Genomic DNA, 17,872 nt, shown 5'->3' on the forward strand with positions numbered 1-17,872 from the left:
GATTATAAGTGCACACTACCGCACCCGGCTAATTTTTCTATTTTTTGTAGAGATGGGGTTTCGCCATGTTGCCCAGGCTGGTCTTAAACTCCTGGGCTCAAGCACTCTGCCTACCTCGGCCTTCCAAAGTGCTAGGATTACAGGCGTGAGCTACCCCGCCTGTTGTGTTATTTTCACAACAATCAGTTCCTTCTTCAATTGGATAACACTATTTTCTATCACTATCTCTTCTTCCCTATTTTAATTTTACTGAGAAAACTTAATCCTTTTAGTCACATTTTACTAATTATAGCTTCTGCCATCGTGAGGGATTTTTTTCTTTTAATGACCATTATTTTTACCAGGTTCAGTTTTCTTAATGTTAGCCTGAATCAGTTTTATTTTGCATTGAGTTTATTGACTGTGTCCAGTTTTTTCTGGTAACTGAGTCACAGCATCCTCAACACGAAAACTTCAGCATCTCAAAGTCCTCTGCTTTGGGCCTCTCTGAAATAAACAGGCTGTGGGCTTCCCTCCAGCTGCCCTCAGGACTATCCACGCAGGAGGGTTCAGGGCTTCCTTGGAGATTTCTAGCCAGCCTTTAATATTTTGCTAAGGCACCACTCTTCAAGGCTCCCGGCCAGCATGAGGGAAGAAGGTATCCATGATCCGTGCTCCTGCTGGGCATGAGGCCTCAGTACACCAGCGGCTGGGGAGGGCTGATCATTCGCATTGCTTTTAGGGCTCACTGAACAGCCAAGCCCTTGACAGGCTTCTCCCCCTGGGACTCCCCAGCCACCCAGTGTGATGGGAAGATGGCCATCCCCCACTTTATAGGTGAGGTGTCTGAGGCCCAAAGCCGCAAGGTGAATCGCAGTTCTGCCTGGCCACACCGCACCTTCTCCCCATTCAGTCCTTACCAAATGAAGGAATCAGTGGCAGCTCCGGCAGGCTCCCACCCAGGGCGCCGAGACCACGGGTTCAGGTGCTGTGCCCAAGAGGAAAGTGGAGCATCTCCTAGCTCTCTGTCCTCCCCTGTCCACCCCCAGGACCCGAGCTGCTTTCCACCAAGGAGGGAGCTGGGAGGAGAAAATTGAAAAGATGTTGAAATTCTCCAAAATAGCATCTATTCAATTTCCCACAGTACCGGGGGAACCAGCCCCCAATATTTCAACATAGGTTCTTTTGTATTTTCCCTACGTGTCGGCCAGTCTGAGAAATAAAGAGTACAAAAGAGAGAAATTTTACAGCTGGGTCTCCAGGGGTGACATCACCTCAGCAGGTTTCGTGATGCCCCCGAGCTGCAAAACCTGCAAGTTTTTATTAGCGATTTTCAAAGGGGAGGGAGTGTATGAATAGGGTGTGAGTCACAGAGATCATATGCTTCAAAGGCAATAAAATATCACAAGGCACATGGGGGCAGAGCGAGATCACAAGTCCAGGGTGAAATTAGAATTGCTGATGAGGTTTCCTGTCCCACTGTGTACGCATTGTCATTGATAAACATCTTAACAGGAAACAGGGTTCGAGAGCAGACAACTGGTCTGACTAGAATTTCACCAGGCTGGAATTTCCCAATCCTAGCAAGCCGGCGGTGGGGGCACTACAAGAGACCAGGGCATAGTTCATCCCTTATCTACGACGGCATGAGACAGACACTCCCAGAGCGGCCATTTTAGAGACCTCCCCCCGGGAATGCATTCTTTTCCCAGGGCTGTTCCTTGCTAAGAAAAAGAATTCAGGCTGGGCGCAGTGGCTCAAGCCTGTAATCCCAGCACTTTGGGAGGCTGAGACGGGCGGATCACGAGGTCATGAGATCGAGACCATCCTGGCTAACACTGTGAAACCCCATCTCTACTAAGAAATACAAAAAACTAGCCAGGCGAGGTGGCGGGCGCCTGTAGTCCCAGCTACTCCGGAGGCTGAGGCAGGAGAATGGCGTAAACCCGGGAGGCGGAGCTTGCAGTGAGCTGAGATCCGGCCACTGCACTCCAGCCTGGGCGACAGAGCGAGACTCCGCCTCAAAAAAAAAAAAAAATTCAGCGATATTTCTCCTATTCGCTTTTGCAAGAAGAGAAATATGACTCTGTTCTGCTCGGCCTTGCAGGCAGTCAGTCCTTATGGTTATCTCCCTTGTTCCCTGAAAATCACTCTTATCCTGTTATTTTAGGATGCCCAGATTTCGTATTGTTCAAACACACCTTTTATGATTTGTACAGATAATGCAATCATCACAGGGTCCTGAGGCGACATACATCCTCAGCTTACAAAGATGATGGGATTAAGAGATTAAAGACAGGCATAGGAAATTATGAGTATTGACTGGGGAAGTGATAAATGTCCATGAAATCTTCACAATTTATGTTCTGCCACGGCTTCAGCCGGTCCCTCCGTTCGGGGACCCTGACTTCCCGCCACACCACAGCACTTCATTTCCAACAAATGAAATGAAAGCCATGCCAAAATGAATGAAAGGAATGCCACCCCACCCCACAGTCCAGACAGAAGTTTGGCTCAAAGATCTGATCTGCTTTCCCACTGGTTCTGTTCTATGGGAGAGTGCTCTAGACTTTTGAATACATATAGGAAAAAGTGATTCCCCATTAAAGATGTGAACATTTCCAAATAACAAAATCACGTGGCAAAACCGAGCATTTCTGTTGTTTGGGGCCATTCCTGTAAACCACGTCTGTTTGCCCCTTACTGCTCCATTGCTCCACAGCCACCAAACTTCCCAGCCGACTTGAGACACAGGCTAGCTGAGCGCTGTGGCTCCTGCCTGCAGTCCCAGCACTCTGGGAGGCCGAGGCAGGAGGACTGCTTGAGCCCAGGAGTTTGAGACTAGCCTGGGCAACACAGGGAGACCCTGTCTCTACCAAAAACTAAATAAAAATTATCCAGACCCTGTCTCTACCAAAAAACAAAAACTAAAAATTATTGAGGCTGCAGTGAGCCAAGATCATTCCACTGCACTCCAGTCTGGGTGACACAGCAAGACCCTATCTCTAAAAAAATGACACAGGGGGCCCCTGAAAATAATTAGCCATCCCTCAAAGCTGCTGGAATAGGGAAGGCTGGGGACAGGGAGCAGCGTGATGCCAAGGACAGACCTCCAAACTGAGGTCACAGGGTGGCCCAAGGCCCTGGTCATCAGGGCAGCTGCCTCTACAGTGGGCGTAATTCCAGGCAGTAGCTGCCGAGCTGAGTGGGCACTCGTAAGCAGAGAAGTGCCCATCTTCTGATCAACCCGGAGATTTGCATCTCTCCGTCCTGCCCAGACAGTGTCTGGCAGGAAGCCCCAAGCCCCAGCCGACACTGTACCACGCTCAGGGAGGAAGAAACTGTGCAGCACAGCCCAACACCATTTTCCCCTTTTGGCTTTCTAGAATAGTCTTGCAGAACTATTTTTTGGTTTTTCTTGAGAGAGAGTCGCACTCTGTTGCCCAGGCTGGAGTGCAGTGGCATCATCTCAGCTCACTGCAACCACTGCCTCCTGGATTCAAGCGATTCTCCTGCCTCAGCCTCCCGAGTAGCTGAGATTACAGGTGTGCACCAAAACACCTGGCTAATTTGTTTTTATTTGTAGTGGAGACAGGGTTTCACCATGTTGGTCAGGCTGGCCTCAAACTCCTTGACCTCAGGTGATCTGCATGCCTTGGCCTCCCAAAGTGCTGGGATTCCGGGCGTGAGCCACCGCCCCGGCCATAGCCTTGCAGAACTACTTTGTCGCTCCACAGAGCTCAGTACTTTAAGCCACAGCGAAGGTGCCCAGCAGACCTTTGATTATTTCCTATGCAGCATAAAGTTCTGCTCCTCGGGAGTAAATCTGCGAATCAGAGCCTTCCTCAGGAAGACAGCTCTACAGATGACCCAGGGGAACAAGTACAAGCCGTGCGTTCCAGCACCCAGGATTTCTTGTTTCATGTCATTTTAAAGAACTCATGGGTTCTGGTATACTGTGGAGTCCTAGGTTTATTCCCAGCCTTGGCCTCAGTTGTCAAGCCGGCTGTTCCTATTCACTTGGGGGATTCAGCCCCTTCCCATTTTACCCACCAACTCCTAATCATCTCCCCTCCTCTACTCAACCATCTTTTTCTGGAAATTCTTCCTGAATAACCTAGTTTAGAGCAGTCCCCTCGTGCTAGTCTCTAAACCTTCCTGTTCTTATCACAATTTTAATCAAAGTATACTCTTGTTTTTTTCCTCCTGAGATGGAGTCTCACTCTGTTCCCCGGGCTAGAGTGCAGTGGTGTGATCTCAGTTCACTGCAATCTCTGCCTCCCAGGTTCAAGCGATTCTCCTGCCTCAGCTTCCCAAGTAGCTGGGCCTACAGGCATACGCCACCATGCTGGGCTAATTTTTGTATTTTTAGTAGACATGGGGTTTCATGTTGGCCAGGCTATTCCCGAACTCCTGACCTCAGGTGATCCACCTGCCTTGGCCTCCCAGAGTGCTGGGATTACAGGTGTGAGCCACCACACCCAGCCCAAAGTATACTCTTAACCCAGGGTGGGCACACACTGCTACGATCAATGATGGTGTGAGGTAATAGTGAGTGGTGGGGACTGTGGAGGGAGTATGGCCACAGACAGGATGGCTTCACTTGGCTGCAGCAGAGACACTGGTTCTATGAGGGTGTGGACCCAGTGTTTCTGGACCTCCCGTATTTTCAAAGGAGCCAGAATTTGGAGTTTTAAAGTGAAATGCCCCCCCAACATTTAAGTACTGACAATTTTTAAAAACAATGTAGGCCAAACAAAACACATAGGTGGGCCAGGCGCGGTGGCTCACACCTGTAATCCCAGCACTTTAGGAGGCCGAGGCAGGTGGATCACCTGAGGTCGAAAGTTCGAGACCAGCCTGACCAACATGGAGAAACCCCATCTCTACTAACAAAATTAGCCAAGCATGGTGGCACATGCCTGTAATCCCAGCTACTTGTGAGACTGAGGCAGGAGAATGGCTTGAACCCGGGAGGCGGAGGTTGTGGTGAGCTGAGATCACGCCATTGCACTCCCGTCTGGGCAACAAGAGCAAAACTCCGTCTCAAAAAAACCAAAATCAAAAAACCACATAGGTGGCTCTGAGTTTGTAGGTGGCCTGTGGTTTAATACCTTTCTCTCCCATTTAATTCAGCTCCACAGGGCACATGGCATCTCCCTCTGCTCATCACAATGTCTGCATCAAACAAACGAAAAACAAAAACATGATGGGCTCTCCCAGCAAAGCTCCAGGGTTGGAAAGAGCCCCCTGGCAGGGAACTGGCACCCCGTCATGCCCATCCTCTCTTACTGCCTGCTGGAAATGCCCCCATCTCCCTTTGAGTCCTCCTCCTGGGCGACCCCTGTGAGCCCCATTAACCTCTGTTCTGAAATCATCACAATGGCCAGGGTGGCCTCAGCTCAGGGCCTCTGTGACATCACCAAGGGCCTGGCACCAGGTGCCCAGTCTCCCAGTTGCGAGGGCAAGCAAACCCATCATGAGCATCTCCCTTCCCCATCTCTGCTCACCATGTGGACGCTGAAATGGTTCCTGGTCCTGCTTCTGTGCCTCACCTGCAGCTATGCCTCTATGTTCTCTTCTCTGAGAGAGAAAACTAGCGAACCCCAGGGGAAGGTGCCGTACGGAGGGCACTTTCGGATTCGGCAGAATCAACCAGAGCACGCCCAAAGCTGGCTTGGGAGCAAATGGCTCTGGCTTTTGTTTGTTGTTGTGCTGTTTGTGATACTTAAGTTTCAAAGAGACAATGAGAAGAATAAGGTAAGGATAGCTCCATTTTTTTTTTTTAACACCATATTGATTCAATCTCAGGAGTCTCAGGGAAACGGATGTTCTAGTGAGTCTAGGCGGGACTGTTACATATAATGAACCTAACTCATGGTCCTGGGCAAAGCTGGCAAATTCACTTCCTGATGTATCCTTCATGAAGACAATAGTCCCCAGATCCACAGATACTGGGACAAACAGTGGAAGATGACCTCTGCTTACTGGCTCACCGATTTTCTGGTTAGACGGATTTTTTCAAATGTAGGAAAGATTCAAGAACTTATGGTGTGTTTCAGAAGGTCAAAATTATTTGCAGGGCCAGATTCACTGTCCCTTGCTTTTTAAATTTTTGCTAGTGTTTGACTTACTACAAAATCCTGAGCTAAATGGAAATGGTATCATTATCCCAACAAAATATGAGACTTGTGCTGAAGAGATAAAGGTGTAAGGTAGTTTGAGCTGGTCCTCAGAGTGACCACAAACAACTCTTTCAGGTAGAAAGGGAAGGGGAAAGAAAGTGTTCTCCCGCAGAAAGACCCAGCACTTCATAATACTGTGTCCAAACTGATTAGAGCAGGGATCGGCAAACCCTTCCTGTAAAGGGCTGGGGAGGGTGTGAATATTTGTGGGCAGTATGGACTTCCTTGCAACTACTCAGGTCTGCTGTTGTAACATGAACTGTGTCAAAACCAGCCAAGTTCACAATATTACTGACCTTGAGTATCTTTCTTGACAGAAGCAGAGTCCTGGCATTCGAGGCGGCCAATTTCACTCTCTATTAAAGAAAAAACAAAATGCTTCCCTCAACAAAGACTGTACATTCAATATCTTACACGAACTCGAGGTGGAGCTTGTGAGATTTGTGTCCAAAGTGCAGAGTCTTAAAGGTGCCATGGCAACAGGCAATGTCAGTAACCTCAAGCTTCGAAGGTCAGAGACGCCCACAGATCCACACCGTGTCACGATCTATGACATACAGGGAGAAGAAAGCTCTAGCTGAATGGATTTGTGTGTCAAGTAGGAGAGGAAAAAGTTGAGTGTTGACAAACTATGCAAATCAATAAAAGTATTCTGAAGAAAAGAACTTCTACGTTTGAGATCTTGCTTCTTTTATCACTAGAAGAAAAAGTGAATGTGAGACCAGCAGCCATAGCAGTGATGGTTTTGTTTTTGCCCCTCTCACGTCCTCTAGAGCTGTGGGTGGTGAGAAGAGCACCAAAAGCTACATAATAGTATGTGATGAGCTCGTGCTTCTGTGCAATGGCCGCGGGTGGATGACGGAGCTAGGGAAATCTGGGATAAGATGCTGACGTCCTTTCCATACAAACTCTTGTTCTCTATAGTATCTATTTGTGCAAGATACATAACTGCTTTTTATCTTTGATATATTACAAAAGACGGCTTTAATGATAGTTTTTAAATGGTAAAATGATTCAATTAGGAGGGGTGTATTCTAGAGTCATCTGATTCTCTCACAAGAGTCCTTTCACTCATTGCATTTCAAAGGTTCCATATATTGATTTCTCCTTCTACCAAACTAGCAGTTACATTTGTCAATAGTTGGATTAAAAAAAAAAAAAGGGGGATGACGCAGAAGAATCGCTCGAACCCGGGAGGCAGAGGTTGCAGTGAGCTGAGATCGCACCATTGCACTCCAGCCTGGGCGACAGAGCGAGACTCTGTCTCAAAAAGAAAAAAAAAAAAAAAGGAGAGGCCGGGCACGGTGGTTCACACCTGTAATCTTAGTACATCGGGAAGCTGAGGCAGGAGGACTGATTTTTTTTTTTTTTTTTTGAGACGGAGTCTCGCTCTGTCACCCAGGCTGGAGTGCAGTGGTTGGATCTCGGCTCACTGCAAGCAAGCTCCGCCTCCCGGGTTTACGCCATTCTCCTGCCTCAGCCTCCCGAGTAGCTCGGACTACAGGTGCCCGCCACCTCCCCCGGCTAGTTTTTTTGTATTTTTTAGTAGAGACGGGGTTTCACCGTGTTAGCCAGGATGGTCTCAATCTCCTGACCTTGTGATCCGCCCGTTTCGGCCTCCCAAAGTGCTGGGATTACAGGCTTGAGCCACTGCACTCGGCCGGGAGGACTGATTGAGCTCAGGAGTTTGAAACCAGCCTGGGCAACACAGTGAGACCTCGTCTCTATTAAGTTAACAAAAAAGGGAGAAAGAATTCATTCATTCTATGCCATTGGAGTTTTGGATACAAATGTGCTAACCAGGGGCTCCCAGATTAGATGACATGTTCTTTATCCTACTTATTCAAAACGTGGGCATTTTACATGTTACTGTGGCTGATGGCATCTCTGTACATGCTTAGGTGCTTGATTTCAATTTTCCTCCCTCCTACATTCTTTACTGATTGGAATTCTGCTGTAAGAGCTGTTCCTTCGCCGTTGATTGATGAATGGATTTCAGTATAGACTTACAGGTGTCTATTTTATTCTAAATAATCTGATATTTTCATTATTTTCTGGCTCCACCTTTCCCACCTTTGGCATTAGGAGCTCCTTTGGGTTGGCACTTGTGTTCTGTGAGCAAGCCCCTTCCTCTTCTGAGCAATTCCTTATTTTCTGGCAACCCAAGACACTCCATGCTCATCTGGTTCATTGCCTGCCTTCATGCTGGAATCAGCCACTTCCCCAAGGGGCCCAGGTTCCCTTTCTTGGAGAATGGTGACCTGCCCTCCTGGAGCCAGGAGGCTCATCTGAAAATCCTTAATTGAACTCATCTGCAAAATATCTCTTGCCACATGAAAGCAGGCCCACAGATCCCAGGAATTAGTGCGTGGGCATCTCTGGGGCCGGTACCCAGCTGACCAGTGCTGTCACCCTCACAAGCATCCAAGTCACCCAGGGCCCAGGGAAGACCAAGACCATGAGGCAGGAGGCCATGGCTTCGCAGGAGACGGAGGCAGGGCAGAGAGCAGCCCAGACGCCTGGGGCCTCAGAGGAAGGAGGCCCTGCCTCAAAGGCATAGGCACCCCTCAAGGGTCCCAACCCCGGGCCCTGAAGGGTGGGCAGCATCTTCCTGGGTGGGGCAAGGGGAATATGTCCTCAGGAAGGCACACTTATCAGCCTGGGAAGGCAAGCTGAGCAAGGAGAAAGGCGCCAAAGAGGATCCTGGAGGTTTGTGATCGGGAAGGAGGGGGCCAGGGAGCAAGGAGTGGCCAGGGCAGAGGAGAGGAGGGCCCAGCCTCCACGCAGCCCCACACAGGTCTGCCCTAAGGCCATGCCCGTGGGAGTAGCTATGCATCTACAGCCCTGGGTGCCAGCTGGTTGCTCCCAGCCTACCAGGAGCTGGGCCAGCAAACGTGCAAAGGGAAAGATCAATCCGAGGCCCCCAGCAGCAGTGACCCCAAGCGGGGTCTGCATGTGCCTCTAGTTTTCAGGGACTGCTCCAGTGAGAGAATGCTCCTGAGAACATCCTGTGCTGCTGGCCCTGTGGCCTAAGGGAAGCTCAGGAAGACCACAGCCCCTCAAGACCTACCTGCGTCTCCCTGGGTATTCTGTCACTGGGTGGAGTGGCCGTGGCAGTGTGGCCTCTGGTGAACAAGGTGACAAGCTTCAGAGCCCGGGAGCCAGGCCCAAGTCAATTGCCCTCCGTGACTGGAGGTCTGGGAGACCCATTGCTGGTGTTACCAAGAGGCACCAGCGGGGAGGTGACACCAAGCCCAGGAAGCACAGAAGCCAGGAAGAGGGGGACGGGCAGCGACATAGAGAACTCTGACTCCCCACGCTGCCTGAGGATCTGTCCCATACAGATCTGCACAGACAATGCTCCACGACGTGAACAGCGACACTGTCTGAAATGCCCATCAAGGGGGGGAACGACTGAAAAAACCTACGGGATGTCCATGCTGGGGGGATTTGGAAATAACAAGCTAGGTCTCCCTCCAAGTGCAGAGAAAGCCGTCAGTGATGACTGGAATGCCGAGCAAGATCGTGCACACTCAGAAATACCCGCCATCTCCATGCATGGGCAAAATCTCAACAATACAGACACCAGGCTGGGTGCAGTAGCTCACACCTGTAATCCCAGCACTTCGAGAGGTCGAGGAGGGTGAGCTGTTTGAGCCCGGAAGTTGAAGATCGGCCTGTGCAACATAGTGAGAGCCCATCTCTACAAAAATACAAAAATTAGGCATAGTGGTTCACGCCTGTAATCCCAGCACTTTGGGAGACTGAGGCAGGTGGATCACTTGAGGTCAGGAGTTCAAGAAAGCCTGGCCAACATGGTGAAGCCCCAACTCTACTAAAAATGCAAAAAATTAGCTGGGCATAGTGGCGCACGCCTGTAGTCCCAGCTACTGGGAAGGCTCAGGCAGGAGAATCACTTCAGCCTGGGAGGCAGAGGTTGCAGTGAGTCGAGACTGCGCCACTGCACTCCAGCCTAGGTGACAGTGAGACTCGATCTCAAAACAAAAATTAGCCAGGCATGGTGGTACATGCCTGTAGTCCCAGCTACTCAGGAGGCTGAGAAGGGAGGATTATTTCAGCCTAGCAGTTGGAGGCTGCACTGAGCCAAGATCGTGCCACTGTACTCCAGCCTGATCAACAGAGTGAGACCTGGGCTCAAAAAATTAAAAAAAAAAAAAAAGGCCAGGCACGGTGGCTCACACCTGTAATCCCAGCACTTTGGAAGGCCAAGGTGGGCAGATCACTTGACATCAGGAGTTCAAGATCAGCCTGGCCAACATGGTGAAACCCCATCTCTACTAAAAATATGAAAATTAACCAGGCATGGTGGCACAGGCTTGTAATCTCAGCTACTTGGGAGGCTAAGGTGGGAGGACTGCTTGAACCCAGGAGGCAGAGGTTGCAGTGAGCTGAGATCACACCACTGCACTCCAGTCTGGGCAACAAAGCAAGACTCTGTCTCAAAAAACAGTAGACACCAAACTGGTAGAAATGGTTGCTTTGAAGGAGTGGGGATATTTAGATGCGAAGACATGTTCACTTTTTACTTAATAACACTGAGCTCATTAAAAAGAAAGCTTTAAATGTATGGGTAGATGTTATGCTTTTTTTTTTTTTTTTTTTTTTTGAGACAGGGTATGGCTCTCTTGCCAGGCTGGAATGCAGAGGCATGATTAGGGTTCACTGCAGCCTCGACCTCCCAGAGCTCAAGCAATCTCCCTCCAAAGCATCCTGAGCAGCTGGGACTAGCAGCACGTGCTACTGCACTGGGCTAATTTTTTGTGTTTCTTTGTAGAGACGGGGGTCTTGCTATGTTGCCCAGGCCAGTCTCGAACTCCTGGGCTCAAGCAATCCACCCACCTTGGCCTCCCAAAGTACTGGGATTACAGGTGTGAGCCACTGCGCCCAGCCCCAGCCTAGATTTTATAATAATAAAGATTAAGAAATTTTTCTCATCCCCATCTATAAGATGGAGATTTTAAAAAATAATAAAAAGAAAAAAAAGAGAAAACTTTCCCAAAACTATGAAAAGCACTTCTGAGAATGAAATATTAAAAATCATTTGACTTTTGTCCCAGTTCTATCGAGATTTAGTAACTGCGGACACCCCCAGGTGGATTTCCACCTACCTGCCAACATCATCCTTGCTGTTTCTTAAGGATTCAGGCACACTCAAGTAGACCAAGACACGTGCAAATCAGACCACTACTTCCCATACTTTTTGGACTCATTTTAATGGGTTGTGCATGGCAACCCAATATGCTCACACATGCACACAAGAATCACATGCAGAAATCAAAGTTTCAAGACAGGACAGCTACTGCCTGTGCCTGCACTCTGGTATTTTCGAGTTTGTTTTCTTTTTTCTTACCTAGTATAACCTAGTAAATTGAATTTACAACCCACTAAGAAGTCACAGCCTGAGGACTGGAAAACAGTGAATTAAACCACCTCTTTGAGCGCTCTAGCTCTTCCAGAAAACCATGTTTCGCTGCAGCATCCTCAGCTTCAGCAAGGAGGGAGGCAACTCAGCCCTATGTCCCCATGTTACACAGGAGACAGAACAGGGGCTCTCCGTGGACTGCCCCATTAAGTGAGTCGGAGCACTTGGACTCAGATCGCCCAAACTTCATGCGATTTCCACTCGATCACACTAACTTTCCACGCGGCTTTCAAAGTCATTGCTAAGCCCTGTTTCCATAATGCCACACTCAAGTTTTAAGTGAAAATCTATTATGAAATGGAAACTTGTTTTGGAAACTATACTGCTGCAGAAAAAGCACACTGTCAAAAGTCTTCGCTTCAGGTGCAGTGGGTGGGAAGAACCTACAGCATGCAGTCTACAGGGTAGCTGCTTTTCAAAGCGAGTTTCTGGGGGCGCTGGGGGGACCACTAGAACTATCATTCAACAGTCATTTGCTGCTCTCCAGGAAACGCCAGCAGCTGCAGACAACATCTGGAATCAGAAGTGAACACCTGAGTAATGACCCTCCAGGCCATAAACATGGTCTTCCGATGAGAAAGCCAGGGCTCCCAGACACCGCGTGTCCTGCATGGAATCGCCGTCTGGCCAATGGCAGCGCCCACGAGGAAGCCTGGGACTTTCAAGGACGGCCCCGCACTATTCTAAAAATGTTTCCACCATCAATACCCACTTGAATGGGCCCATGCCTGTGGGAAGGCACTATCAACTCACACCAGTTCCAAAGGAAGAAACCCAGGCTCAGGGGCTTCGCAGTGAAGACAAGCACATAGCCCCGCCCCCCGAAAACCACGCCCCAGACTAGAGTGTGAGATCCTCCACTGGACAGACCCCGTGGCTCCTCCTCAGGATCCTAGAACAGGCTGCTCAGTAACATGCGCTGAAGGGGGCAGGGACAGGCGCTGGGAGATCCTGCCCGTGCAGACAAAGTCCTCTCAGGAAGCAAACCACATTTCCAATCTGCTGAACCACGCTCAGTAAAATAAAATCCAGGATAATTAGCTATGCCCTCAAATCAAAAGGAATCTGAAGAGTACATAAGTTAGTTACACGTGAAAACCAAGGGAAAGGGGATGGAGATGAACAAAAATGACCTCATTAAGCCAGAGGCAGGAGAAGCCACACCACTTCTGGAAAAGTGTAACAATAAGGCAAGAACTCAGGTTCCCAGGGAGAGGGACATGGGCTGAGGTTGACTTGGTGCCTGCAAGCAAATTCCTTAACTTCCCTGCCCTCTTGGCACCTCATGCCCGACACAGCCTCTGGTATTGGGACGGCTGTGGTATCAGTGGGCTGCTCTCCTTCAGGCCGGCCTTGCTGTCCACGCACGGATGCAGGCAGTCACTCGGGTAGACTTTCTAAGGCTTCCAACGCCCAAGGGCTGCACAGGCATCCTTCAACGAAGACAGATGCTTGGTGGCTGGGCCCGGGGCCGGGGCGGTGACCAGGCCGAGCCGCCCCTGTGGCGCGCCGGGCTCACCTCGTCCTCCTTTGTCGTTGCAGATGCCGCGGACCTAGTCCTGCGGGTTACTGTCGAACATGCAGTCGATGATGCCCTTCACCATCTTGAGGGCCATCGCGGCGGCCCACGGGCTTTTGCCCCGGGAGGCCCGCGACCGGTCGCCGTGAGGGGGTCCGGGGGCCGCGCCCGCCGCCCGTGGGCCGCTGCACTGCCGGCTCCTGCGGCGGGGCAGGCTCCCAGGCCAGGGCGGCGGCGTCCGAGGACTGCGGCAGAGGCGGCGACCCGCTAGGCATGGCCCGCGATCCCACTCCGGGACACTTGCAAACCGCGAACATGATGGCGGCGGGTCAGCTGACCGCAAGCGTCCAGTCCCAGCCGAGCCGGCCCCAGAAGCCCCGCCTTCCAGTAACGCCCGCCCCCAACTCCGGGACACCGCGTTTCCCTGACGATGACAGGTAACCCAATGGAAATGTGGACACTGCCCTCTCCGGCGCGCGGCCCCGCCTTTTCCGGCCCAGAACTCTGCGCTCTCATTGGTCAGTGGCTTCCGCAACTCCACCCTTTTCCTCGTTCTGGGTTCTGGCTACGCCCCTTAGAGACTGGTTCTGACCCTCCCGTCAGCTGACAGGTGTGGGCGTGGCTGGGTGTGGGCGGGCCCTGAGGTGGGCGGGGCGCCCACGTGGAGCTTAGCTGTTAAGTTCCCGTGGAAGAACAGAGCTCTGCCTTTTTTTGAATGTAAAAGCTGACGCGGCCTAAGAGCCGCCAAACCCAACGCTAAGGTGGGGGGAACGGATCCTGTGGTTTCCGCAGCTTCACAAAATCTTGTGAAATGGGCAAGACAGGGAGTAACATGCCGAAAGGAAGAAAATAAGGCCAGAGGCAGGACTTCAACATAATCATTCATTCAATAAACATTTGTGGAGGGCTTGTTGCGTTCCAGGCATGGTAAGGGGCGCTGGGCATTCAGCAGTGAATGAGATATACCGAGTCCCTGCCCTCCGAGATACATCATTAAGACTAAAAAAAAGCTTTGGAGGCTGAGGCAAGAGGATCACTTGAGCTCAGGAGTTCAAGACGAACTGGGCAACATAGTGAGAACACAGTTCTACACACACACATTAGCCAGGCATGATGGTGCACGCCTGTAGTCCCAGCTGCATCAGAGGCTGAGGCAGGAGGATCGCTGGAGCCCGAGAGGTCAAGGCTGCGGAAAGCTATAATATCGCCACTGCACTTCAGACTTCGACCTAAGCAACAGAGCAAGATTCTTATTCTTTTTTTTTTTTTTTTTTTTTTTGGAGATGGAGTCTCACTGTCACCCAGACTGGAGTGCAGTGGCGCAATCTCGGCTCACTGCAACCTCCGCCTCCTAAGTTCAAGCAATTCTCCTGCCTCCTGCCTCAGCCTCCCGAGTAGCTAGGACTACGGGTGTGTGCCACCATGCCTGGCTAGTTTTTGTATTTTTAGTACAGACAGGGTTTCATTGTGTTGGCCAGGCTGGTCTCGAACTCCTGACCTCAGATGATCCACCCGCCTTGGCCTCCCAAAGTGCTGGGAATACAGGGTGAGCCACTGTGACCCGCCAAGATTCTGTCTTAAAAAAAAAAGAGAAAAGGCCAGGTGCGGTGGCTCACACCTATAATCCCAGCATTTTGGGAGGCTGAGGCGAGTGGATCACTTGAGGCCAGGAATTTGAGACCAGCCTGGCCAACACAGCGAAACCCCATCTCTACTGAAAATCCAAAAATTAGCCGGGTTTGGTGGCACGCATCTGTAATGCCAGCTACTCAGGAGGCTGAGGCAGGAGAATCGCTTGAAACCGGAAGGCGGAGTTTGCAGTGAGCTAAGATCGTGCCACTGCACTCCAGCCTGGGCAACAGAGTGAGATTCCATCTCAGAAAAAAAAACAAAAAACAAAAAACTGGGGTGCGACATTTACAATACATATATCTGACAAATGCCTTATATCCTGGTGGGGCACCATGGCTGACACCTGTAATCCCAGCACTTAGGGAGGATTGCTTGAGCCCAGGAGTTCAAGGCCAGCCTGGGCAATATAGTGAGACCCCCATCTTAAAAAAAAAAAAAAAAAAAGGAAGTGCTGGGCGTGGTGGTTCCATGTCTTTTGTGGCTGTATTTATGCATTTCTGTTGGGAACAGTAGAGGATTCACTGGGTAATAGAATGTATGTGTGCTAGCATTGGTGGAAAACTGCCACACAGTTTTCTGACATACTTGTGATGTTTTATACTCATGCCTGGCATGTATACAAGTTGCTCCACATCCCCACAATGCTCGATATTGTCAAAACTTGTAAGTTTAACCTTTTTTTTTTTTTTTTTTTTTGAGACAGGGTCTCCGTCTGTCACCCAGGCTGGAGTGCAGTGGCGCAATCTTAGCTCACTGTAGCCCCTATCTCCTGGGCACAGGCGATCCTTCTGCCTCAGCCTCCCAAGTACTACAGGCACGTGCCTCCCAAAGTGCTGGGATTACAGGTGTGAGCCACTGTGCCTGGTTGTACTTCTCTTCATAACAAAGCAAGAACGGCCTAATGCACTTAATTACCAGTAGAATAATATTAAGAAGTGAGGCCTTTTAGGAGGTGATTAAGTCATAAGGGTGAAGACTTCAGAGATGGGATTAGAGCCCTGTAAAATGCTTCAGGGATTGGATGCACTCTCCTCTTCTGCCATAGGGAGACACAGAGTTCGCCCCTTTTGCCCTTCTGCCTCAAAGCAAGTACGTTTCTGTTTTTTGTAAATTACCCAGTTTTGGGTAATGGCAGCACAACATGGACTAAGACATGGAGTTAAGGAACTTCTTCCAGGTCATGCAACCCATGAGAAGACTGGAAAATTAATAAATTCTGGTGTATCCATGACATGGATTCCCAATCAACTCTGTTTTTTTTTTTTTATTTTTGAGATGGAGTTTTGCTCTTGTTGTCCAGGTTGGAGCGCAGTGGTGCCATCTCGGCTCACCGCAACCTCCGCCTCCCGAGTTCAAGCGATTGTCCTGCCTTAGCCTCCCAAGTAGCTGGGATTACAAGCATGCGCCACCACGCCCGGCTAATTTTGTATCTTTAGTAGAGACAGGGTTTCTTCATGTTGGTCAGGCTGGTCTCAAACTCCCAACTTCAGGTGATCTGCCTGCCTCGGCCTCCCAAAGTGCTGGGATTACAGGCGTGAGCCACCGTGCCCGGCCCCAATCAACTCTTTAATGGCCGGGCATGGTGGCTCATATGTGTATTCCCAGCACTTTGGGAGGCCGAGGTGTGTCCACTTGAGGTCAGGAGTTCAAGACCAGCCTGGCCAACATGGTGAAACCCCTGTCTCTATCAAAAATACAAAAATTAGCTGGGCATGGTGGAAGGCACCTGTAATCCCAGCTACTCAGGAGGCTGAGACAGGAGAATCACTTGAACCCAGAAGGTAGAGGTGGCAGTGAGCTGAGATTGCACCACTGCACTCCAGCCTGGGCAACAGAGCTAGACTCTGTCTCAAAAAAATAAATAAATAAAAGTAATGATTACCCGAGTGCAGTGGTGCGCACCTGTGGTCCCAGCTACTTGGGAGACTAAGGTAGGAGCATCTTTTGGGTCTGGGAGGTCGAGGCTGCAGTGAGCCATGATTGCACCATGGCACTACAGCCTGGGTGGTGGTGTGAGACCCTGTCTTCAAAATAAAAATAATGTTTGGGGGCTGGGCAAAGTGATTCTCACCTGTAATCTTAGCACTATGGGAGATTGGGGAAGGCAGATCGCTGGAGCCCAGATGTTCAAGACCACCCTGCACAACACGCAAAACCCTCTCTACCAAAAAAAAAAAAAAAAAAAAATTAGCCGGGCATGGTTGCATGCACCTGTAGTCCCAGCTACTCAGGAGGTTGAGGTGGGAGGATTCCTTGAGCCCAGGAAGTGGAGGTTGCAGTGAGCTATGATTGCACCACTGCATTCCAGCCTGGGTGACAGAGCCAGACTCTGTGTCCAAAAAAAAAAAGTTGGAGCGCTTTAGTCCTTAGGAGTAGTCCTAGGGAAACAGAATCTCTCCCTCTGACTTTCTGTCCTCCTTTCCCTGCCCAAGGCAGACTCTAATCTGATCGGGAGACAAAGACCTCATTCCAGAGGGTCGTGCTGCATACCCTAGAGGAAGGAAAGCGGCACAGAGAGACCAAGAGGAATCTGGACAGGCCCTGCTGGGTTCCCCAGTCTGTTAATATGAGATCTTATCAATTTTTCGCCCAATCACATTTCTTCATGATTGTGAATCATGCCTGTTTAATGAAGCCGCCATTAAAACCCAAAAGAAGGCCTGGCATAGTGGCTCACACCTGTAATCCCAGCACTTTGGGAGGCCGAGGTGGGCGAATCACCTGAGGTCAGGAGTTTGAGACCAACCTGGCCAACATGGTGAAACTCCATCTCTACTAAAAATACAAAATTAGCCTGGCACAGTGTGCGTACCTGTAATCCCAGCTACTTGGGAGGCTGAGGCAGGAGAATCGCTTGAACCCACGAGGTGGAGGTTGCAGTGAGCCAATATTGTGCCACTTCACTATAGCCTGAGTGACAGAGTGAGACCCTGTTTCAAAAAAAAAGAAAAAAAATCTTCTTAGGCTGGATGTGGTGGCTCACACCTGTAATCCCAGCACTTCGGGAGGCCAGGGTAGGCGGATCACCTGAGGTCAGGAGTTCAAGACCACCCTGGCCAACATGGTGAAACCCTGTCTCTACTAAAAATACAAAAATTAACGAAGCATGGTGGT

The 17,872-nt window shown here is 50.1% G+C and overlaps 1 protein-coding gene and 1 long non-coding RNA gene across 2 annotated transcripts; one reads left to right on the plus strand and one right to left on the minus strand.

Annotated features, from left to right (window-relative positions):
* Window positions 1-375: 375 nt before the first annotated feature.
* On the minus strand, window positions 376-5,163 carry LOC110740487. Its single transcript, XR_002515076.1, has 2 exons — window positions 5,094-5,163; window positions 376-1,058 (listed from the first exon to the last, which is right to left on the minus strand). It is a non-coding gene; the product is annotated as an uncharacterized LOC110740487 (long non-coding RNA).
* LOC101022350 (protein FAM209A) lies at window positions 5,121-6,829 on the plus strand. Its single transcript, XM_003904584.5, has 2 exons — window positions 5,121-5,739; window positions 6,482-6,829. The coding sequence occupies exons 1-2, from the start codon at window positions 5,254-5,256 to the stop codon at window positions 6,743-6,745; spliced, it is 750 nt and encodes a 249-aa protein (XP_003904633.3). The 5' UTR covers window positions 5,121-5,253; the 3' UTR covers window positions 6,746-6,829.
* Window positions 6,830-17,872: the final 11,043 nt, after the last annotated feature.

The sequence above is a fragment of the Papio anubis genome, chromosome 16, assembly GCF_008728515.1.
Source record: "Papio anubis isolate 15944 chromosome 16, Panubis1.0, whole genome shotgun sequence".
In the NCBI taxonomy this organism is placed as follows: Eukaryota; Metazoa; Chordata; class Mammalia; order Primates; family Cercopithecidae; genus Papio; species Papio anubis.

Bases quoted from the DNA above. Each gene is read 5' to 3' on its own strand.
- LOC101022350 (XM_003904584.5), top strand. From the start codon at position 5,254: ATGCCCATCCTCTCTTACTGCCTGCTGGAAATGCCCCCATCTCCCTTT. The intron at 5,740-6,481 runs GTAAGGATAGCT...CTTTCTTGACAG, and splicing joins GAGACAATGAGAAGAATAAG to AAGCAGAGTCCTGGCATTCG.